Source organism: Phragmites australis, chromosome 6, assembly GCF_958298935.1.
Source record: "Phragmites australis chromosome 6, lpPhrAust1.1, whole genome shotgun sequence".
In the NCBI taxonomy this organism is placed as follows: domain Eukaryota; kingdom Viridiplantae; phylum Streptophyta; class Magnoliopsida; order Poales; family Poaceae; genus Phragmites; species Phragmites australis.
The window spans coordinates 36,922,041-36,930,215 of record NC_084926.1 but is presented as its reverse complement, the minus strand read 5'-3'; the positions used below and the strand labels follow the sequence as shown (position 1 = coordinate 36,930,215).

The following is an 8,175-nucleotide window of genomic DNA, read 5'->3' as shown; positions in this document are numbered from 1 at the left end:
GGGGGGTTTTGCAAAATTGCCAAAGGCACGGGTGAGAGCACTGGCGTTGGGGGCCAAGGCAACTTGGGTCGTAGCCCAGGCGGTTGGCGGCCTTTCGGCTAGCCCAGGTCAGGGGCGCACATGTGGCGAATAAAAAGGGGGCAGGGCAGCGGTTAGGGTTAGGATTTCCCCTACCCGGTCATCACTACTCAATCTCATCCGCGCCACCTTGCTTCAGCGTGGGGTGTACTCCTCCTCCTCAGAGAAGAGGTAGCCGGCACTGCCGCCGCCAGTGGTGGGGACCCAGAAGTGGAGATGCATGGTCGCTTGGGACCAAGATTTTGGGCGGAGGCCGGGGCACCAGTTCGCTGCTGTAGTTGCCAAGCGAGGGATGAGGCGGCGGGCCGGAGTTGAGGGCGAGGGTGCATCCGTGGAGGGAGCCGCCATGGGTGCCTTCGAGGGCCCTTCGCTGGCGGTGAGGTCGACGTCAGGGGTGGTGCCGCACAGGGGGAGACTGGCTCCACCTTGAGGCTTGGCCAGCGTCATCCACTGACGTGGATCATCAAGATCCAACACGGAGGAGGAGTGGCCGGCGGTGAGTTCGGGGAGGATCCGCCCAAGGCGTCGGCGGCCTCGACTTGGTCACCATGGTCGAAGCTCATGCCCGCGGCGGCGGGTGTGTCCATCAGCCGGCCATGCTCACCATCGGTGAGTAGGAGAATGGCGCGAGGCCGTGCATTGGGCAAAAGTCGATGGTGCAGGGAGGTGACATGAGGTTGACAACAACGCCTACGTCAGCTGTGGCTGGTGTGGTGCTGGGGTCGGCACCATGCGTGTCGACCCGAGGGTGACGGAGTGGGTGAGGGCCTTGACGACCATGACAGCCTTGGTGACCGCGGCCCTAGGTAGCGTGGGGGCGATGACAACCTTGACCCAGGGCGAAGTGAAGGCCACGGCAGCGATTGAAGACGATGTGCGACCGACGACGTTGACCCTGACACAGAACACAGTGGAGGGCAGAGGGTAGTGCCATCACAGGTAAGTTCCAGTACACCATGGCGCTCACCTTGGATGGATCAAGGCCTTTGTGCATCTGTCGTGTCTTGATGGCCGAACTCAGTATGAGTAGGCAATGCATGCTGATAACGTGTTAACAGTAGTAATGTAAAGAACAAACGACACAAGTAATGGATTCAACAGTTGGTTTCTCATTGATAGATGTAGGTATTTATACATGATGAATAGTTGTGTTCAGGTCTATTCGCCAGGCATCTCTCCCGAACAGCTATATATTACAGAAAGCGCATAAATAATGCAGGGCATTGATCAATGCTCCCTCTCTCTGCGCGCGCACCTAGAGGCAAAATGTTGCAGAGGTTCCTAGAAATGTTTTGTGACGTGTGAAAATGTGGTCCTCACTTCATTACTAACTTTTCTATTTGATCTAATAAAATGCTTTTTCCCTGGTAAAACAAGTTGGTGTATGCGGGATTGAACAGGCTGGGCAACCTCATATTTGCCATCGACTCTTCTTGAATCCAATCATGCCTCGCAAACGCGCCTACTACGCTTGAGTTCTCTTTAGGCGTTCATTCACCTTTTTTCCCTTTCCTTCCTCCAACCTTGCCTTGAACAATCAAAGCGCTTTCACTAAGCCAGGCCGCCCTTTCCAACCGAGAAACCAGCATGATGAGCATACGCTTTGCGCAACACATCGCCTTTTCCCCAGCTATCAAATGCCATGCCAAAGTGACGGCTGCAAGCTATCATCACATTCAGTCTCATAGATTGATCCCTGGATGGACAGCATCAAAAATTATAATATGTACTATCGAAGCTCACAGATTGAAAATTCCATAATACGTACACAATATAGCAGAGTACTTGCTCTATCCGTTGTTTTGTAACAATCTCCATCATGTACGTCGAATCCCATTTCACGATCAATGGACAAGCTAGCAAATTACCATGAGCTTGCTGTTAGCATCATCCTCAATTTCCATCGCAGTTGTTGAGGCAGCCAATGATTTTGTGCAAGACTTCCCATTTGATCAAGAGCATGTTGCCCTACTGCAATGTGAATTGAACGAATTACTTGCTTCGTGCAGAATGAGGAGTGCTATTTCAGGGATTTTGCAGTGAACACGAATTGGTTCTATGTAAAATATAGAAAAAATAATCCCCTGCACAGATCATATCCGTCATACCTCCATAGGCTGGCACCTCATATCCCCGGTTGCACTAGGATTGTTCTCAGAGCAACCAACGTCCTAGTTGACAACAGCAGCAATTTACAGTAGAGGTTGCTATCAGGTCAATTAAACAAGCTTCATTCAAAATTGATCTATTTTGATCAGGTAGTTTTGTAATTTTGTTACCCAGCTAACAAGCTGAGCGGACACCCAATTTTGTTAACAAGCTGAGCTGAGACCATGCTTAATTGACTCTTACTCAGAATTCACTCATTTCAAATTTGAAACAAAAAGAGCATAGTAAGAGCAATTTTACAGTCTATCCAGCTAGATCACAACAAGTAAACAGTGCACAAGCCATTCCTGGAAACTGAACGAAACATTTTCTCAGTATAGACGAAACACAGTTTCTGTTGAACCCGGGTTTATCAGTGTCCTTAATAACACCAAAAGACAAGCACCACGTGAGAGCAGCTATCCTTCTGTCTCCCAACACTACGGAACAAATAGTTAGGAAGACATGATTTCATGCGTTGCTATTTATCCTTGTACCACACCACAGCTGTCCCAAAAATGTGTCCACCCTCAAAAGCCAAAATATAATCTGCATTGGACAATAAAGGCGCTTGGTGACTATTACATCTTACAAATTACAAGAAAGATTCTACATTGAGTAAAACATGGATGTTTTAACATTCAAAATACAAAGATGAAGAATACCTAATTATTCTCTCTGTCTGAGCCCATCCAGCGCTCGGCGAATACAATTAAAGCAACAACACCCACCTGCCATGACCACTGGATAAATGGATTGAGTAGCTTCTTTTCCTCAACCAGTCTGGATAGTCAATAGTACTCAACGTGTAAGGTTACAGTTATGACATTATTAGGATCATATTTAAGCAAGTTAATTGATACTTACTTTTGAAGGCTTGCAAATATTAAAAATCTTTTCTCCACTTTCATATCCAGCTCATTGATACTCTGATGTAACAAATTAACCTGCATGCCAACGAATAGTTAAATAATTTTCAGCCCCTTATAATAATCAGCTGAAAAGATCAATAATAAGTTAAAATTTGCACTTCTATTTACTGAAGGGCCTTATTTGTTTGCACTAAACGTTTTCATTTTTGCTCCTCTGCTGTTCCAATCCTTCTCTCGCAGTTCTTATCCTCACTTTTTCTCACCAAGCTTAGTGAGCACGCTGCATTGGAAACCAGCACCTTGGCGATCACCCTCCAAGGGTAGCTAGCCTTGTTGATAACACTCCTGACCGCACCACATACATCTTTTGGCTGTAGCACAGACAGGAAAATCACCGAGTACCATGACCACACGTTCATTTAGAATTACAATGGTGCCAAGAAGGTCCATGAAGGGTTCACATTGCCAGTTACCAGTCTCGTTCTCACCAGATTTTGAACAGTAATTGTAGGGAACCAGAAATAAACAGACAAATAATGTTTCAAATTTCTGAACCAAATGTCAAATAAAAAAAGAAACTTCAGATGGTTGGTCACCACCAGTTTCCCTTTGCAAATATCAGCACTTTATCATCCATAATAGATGTCAATGAACACGTAACTGTGAGGTGAATATTCCTGCCTAGAGAAGCTGATTGGGTGCTCCCACGTTTTCAGTTGCTGCTTGTGTCTCTTCAGGTACGGTCATCAAACTGAGTGTTCAGATTAAAAAGTAACTGATTTCATTTATTGATTTGAGGTTTATTTTCAATTTTATTTCTTCATACATTCTACTTCAAATGATCGCACGAAATTTAAGTTTGAATTCAACCTCTCCAGAGCGACTAAATTTTGACAATCCATTTCCAACCAGGATGTACAGTAATGGGCTAATGGCCGATCCCTGACCTGGAAACTGAACCCTGCTTCCATCCCCTCAGCTATCGAAATTGTAAGAACCACAGAAAACTTCGGAACAAGTTTGTTTTCACTCCCTCAACTCTTTCTGAGGTCTAGATTTTACACTCACTAAAAACCATTTATTTTAAACCCCTCAATTAACAAAAATAAAGTGAGACCACCGGTTCACTGGAACTCAGCAGTAGCAGTCAGGCACGTAGGCATGCATGTGTCTACAGCTAGGTTTCCCTTGTACTTACTTATATGAGGGGGATTGACTAGTGTGGGTGTGAGTGAGTGCACGCGCGGCACTATAACTCCTTTGTAGCAGGTGAACTAATCAGGCTTTCACCAGTGGGTGAGCTGCGATGGAGATCGCAACTGCCATGGAGGCATCAAGGGTAAAAAATACATGACATGCATACCCACTGCTAGTTCTCAAATCACATTCATAGATAATGGCAGTGATAAGATGATTTGATTAGAGACAAGCCGATTCCTACCAACATACACTGAAGTCCATGTATAAAAAACAACTCATGGAGACGACGGTCAAAAGTACCAGACTGTATACCCACTGCTTGTTCTAACATCCATCTAGATGATCGCAGAGAGATGATTTGCCTGGTGAAGGGACAACAGGCGTACTATAGACAGCAACTCAAGGGTCTAAATTACCTAACATGAACAAAGTATAGGAAAATAACATTACATGAGCAATATATAGGAAACTAACATCGCGGTAAACTAAAAATCCCCCTCTGGTCGTTCAGGGAGAGAGCTATCGGTTCACGTTGCTTGGTGGATTGATCAACTGTAGGCACCACGAACAAGGAAACTGCCTATTTTTCCACAACACCTTGTGGAAGACCTACAAGCAGAGTACGCAAGAAAGGGAGCTCCTTGTGGATGATCTACGAGATCAAGAAAGAAAGGGAGCTCCTTGTGGCTGATCTACGAGGAGGCGAAGCAAGAAAAGAGACAAGCAGACCAGACCAAAAAGGGGACACTGGAAAATGTACCTTCTCATCCAGAGACGTGGGAGGCTGATCACCTGGAGCGCCCGAGTGCAAGAGGCGACGGAGCGGGGCAGCCCGGCGGGCTGCCAGCCCCTCCCCACCTGAAGGCGCAGCCGCAGCCGCTGCTGAGAGGACACGGCGGAAGGCGCTTCCCCGGAGGGTCGACGTGCGCAGCAGGGTGGAAGCCATCGATCTCCCTATCCCTTTTGTCTCTCGCCTAGTCCTTGCGTCGATTGTTCCCCTTCTCCGGCCGCTCTCAGCTAGTCCTTGCGCTCCTCCTGTTTCTCCCTCCTTCTCGCTCGATTCCTTCGGCAAGGCAGCACGATGGCGGCAGCCTCGCTAGGGCTTTTACTTTCTTTCTCCCCCAACCCCCGAGACTTAGGTGGTGGTGGTAAAAGGATGCGAACGCGCCTGGGCTGGCTAATTTCTCTGCCGTTTAAGCCCATCCTGTCAACAAAATGGGAAAAAAATAATTGCGAACCAAGGGAATTAAGACCAGTTTGGTTCACCACTAAATTACATCACATTTGTGACTTGACTAACAATTAACCAGAAGTTGTCAACAGCGACTACCTCTCGACCAGTTTCCCCAAGCTACAGTAGCAAAGAGCGATTTGGCGATCCCGACATCGGCCTGGCCGTTTCCCCTCCTCCGGTCGGCTTCCCGCGGGCGGATTGACGCCTGGCATGGCTAGTTAGGTAAGTAGAGAGTTATATGGATGTAGACCTGGTATTTTCGTTTGTTAGATGTAGGTTTAGGCCTCCAGGGAGCATCAACGGTGGCGACCTCTTGCCAGCGGCGGTGTCAGTGGTGGTGGCCCGGCAGTTTTGGTCGTCGGAGGACGTGCGGCGGGTGCATGGGCGGCAGCATGAGCGCGTGTTGATGCGTGAGGAGGCAGGTGGGACGGCGGCCGTGTGCTGCTGCTTCGAGTGCGATCAGATCAGAGCTGTAAGTGGGGTATTGGTGGTGGAAAGGGAAGTGCAAGGCAAACGAGAGAAAAGCCAGCGATCGGTGTACTACATCAGTGAAGTGCTCCACGGTCCTAAAGAACACTATTTGCAAGTGCAGAACTGTTATATGCGATACGAATGACCTCTTGTAAGTTACGACATTACTTCCAGTCTCACAAGATCACCATACCATCAATATTCCTATTGGGCGAAATCCTGCACAAGAGAGAAGCAATCGATTGAATTGTCAAGTGGTCAGTTGAACTCGGACAATTTGATGTACGTTTGCCCGATCTTCTGAAAGGTAATATGATAAGTTGATTGGTGGAGTTTCGATATTGATGATACAAAGGCTCCGAACAGAACAGATCGGAAACCCTTGCAACCACTACACCACTACTCCGTGGTTATCAACCATGCCAAGACGCGGTTGACCTCGCCAAGAAGGCTTTTCCTGCAAGTAAGTCGAGAACACAAGCAAAAACAGGTAGATGCAATCTGAATATTGCTAATTACCAATGAAGTACTCGAGTTGAGGTTTAACAAACCGATAAACAACGAAACTATCTAAAATAGAATAATCTAAGCTAAATCCGAACCTAAACTACGACAGCTACTGTGTATATATAGGGGGGACATGAGGAGGTCGACCTAGGGTTGTGCATCCATAGAAAGAGGCGTGCACAACCTGGACTCTGACCCTGACACGATTACAAAACCCAACAAGGTTCAAAATGGTGATGCGGCACATTATTTCTCTGACTCTAACTACACTATAAGGAATATTTGGTCGACCTCATATCCATTGGAAAGATCTCATCATAAGCTTTCTAGAATGTCTAAGATTGCCTAAAACGGACTTTGTATGAGAGAGTTATACTTATTTTACTGACGTGATGTCCTGCAATTCAACCACGACCACGATTTCGACCATGACCACTACTAGAGCTCAGCCTCGACTCCGATTAAACTTGGCCTTCGAGGGGTGGCGTCTAGGTAAGGTTGTGGTGCTTTTCTCATATTCCTAAGCAACAAAACATCACAAGAATTTAGTAGGAATCCATCTAAGAAAGCATGAATAGCGAGAAACGAGTTCACCTGATGGTCTAATTATCGTGCACGTGCTCTTGTAATTGGACCTTGTATGATTTGAGGATTGTTGGTAGTATTGATCATATCAGAAGGAGCCATGGGCTCATCACCCACCCCCTCTTGAATTGGAGTCATCCTTGACTCAAGCTCTTCTTCTTCTCTCAAGTAGGGCTTCAGATCTGAAATGTTAAATGTGGGACTAATCCCAAAATCTGCAGCTAAGTCCAATTTATATATATTGTCATTAATCTTCTCAATTATCTTGAATGGTCCATCAGCTCTAGACATCAACTTTGACTTTCTTAGTTCTGGAAACATATCCTTCCTCAAATGCAACCAAACTAAATCACCCGGTTCAAATTTTATTTCCTTCCTACCTTTACTTCTAGCAATCCTATACTTTTCAGTGTATATTCTTTTTAGTGCTTTCATGCAACTTATGAATAAACTCAACACGTTTCTTAGCATCTAATGTCATAGTTAAATTTTCTAATTCATTAAAAAACAAAAAAAATGCTCATACATATAGCTAATGTAAATCAATAATAAAGACACTTTCCACTATAAGCTACTAATTGAAGCTTCCATATCATAAATGAGGTATAATTGCATCTACATTGTCTCAAAACATCATGGCCATAGGTTCATCTCCATCATTTCAAAATCTAGAGCAATTTAGCAAATAAAATTCAACTAGAAATGGATTAGAGATGAAGTTACATACCTTGAAACACCTAGGGTATGAGGATTCCTCAAAATTTTGAAGCCACCAAGAACTTGGCGACCAAAACTGGCTACCACCGAGCAAGAATAGAGCTCCTCTCTGTTGTGCATGAGCTTAGGGAAGGAGAGGGTGACTTCTATATAGTCGAGACATCACTGCCAGCTCATACAACTAGTCGGCAGTGATGCTCTGTTATCACTACCAGACAGTGGCTTAAGCCGGCAGTGATGAGGGAGCTGGGCATCACCGCTAGGCAGTGGCTTAAGCCGGCAATGATGAGGGAGCTGGGCATCACTGCTGGCTCAAGCCATCGGCCGACAATGATGACCCTTATCACTGTCGGTTTATAAGCC

General features: G+C 46.0%; 1 protein-coding gene across 2 annotated transcripts; it reads right to left on the bottom strand.

Annotated features, from left to right (window-relative positions):
- Positions 1-2,542: 2,542 nt before the first annotated feature.
- LOC133920629 (uncharacterized) lies at positions 2,543-5,423 on the bottom strand. 2 transcript variants are annotated; one of them, XR_009910150.1, is made up of 4 exons: positions 5,059-5,423; positions 3,094-3,173; positions 2,892-3,009; positions 2,543-2,775 (listed from the first exon to the last, which is right to left on the bottom strand). XR_009910150.1 is itself a non-coding variant. In XM_062365233.1 (3 exons), exons 1-3 carry the CDS (start codon positions 5,242-5,244, stop codon positions 2,892-2,894), a joined length of 384 nt encoding a protein of 127 aa, XP_062221217.1. In that variant the 5' UTR covers positions 5,245-5,423; the 3' UTR covers positions 2,782-2,891. The 2 variants fall into 2 exon arrangements, 1 of the variants encoding a protein (XP_062221217.1); XM_062365233.1 differs by lacking the exon at positions 2,543-2,775 and having other exon boundaries at positions 2,782-3,009.
- Between the last annotated feature and the right edge of the window lie 2,752 nt (positions 5,424-8,175).

What these genes read in the sequence shown, in the direction of transcription:
- LOC133920629 (XM_062365233.1), bottom strand. Translation starts at nt 5,244, where the DNA reads ATGGCTTCCACCCTGCTGCGCACGTCGACCCTCCGGGGAAGCGCCTTC. An exon ending in CCACGTCTCTGGATGAGAAG is followed by an intron (nt 3,174 to 5,058) that starts GTACATTTTCCA and finishes GTTGGCATGCAG; the next exon opens with GTTAATTTGTTACATCAGAG. An exon ending in ATATTTGCAAGCCTTCAAAA is followed by an intron (nt 3,010 to 3,093) that starts GTAAGTATCAAT and finishes TTGACTATCCAG; the next exon opens with ACTGGTTGAGGAAAAGAAGC.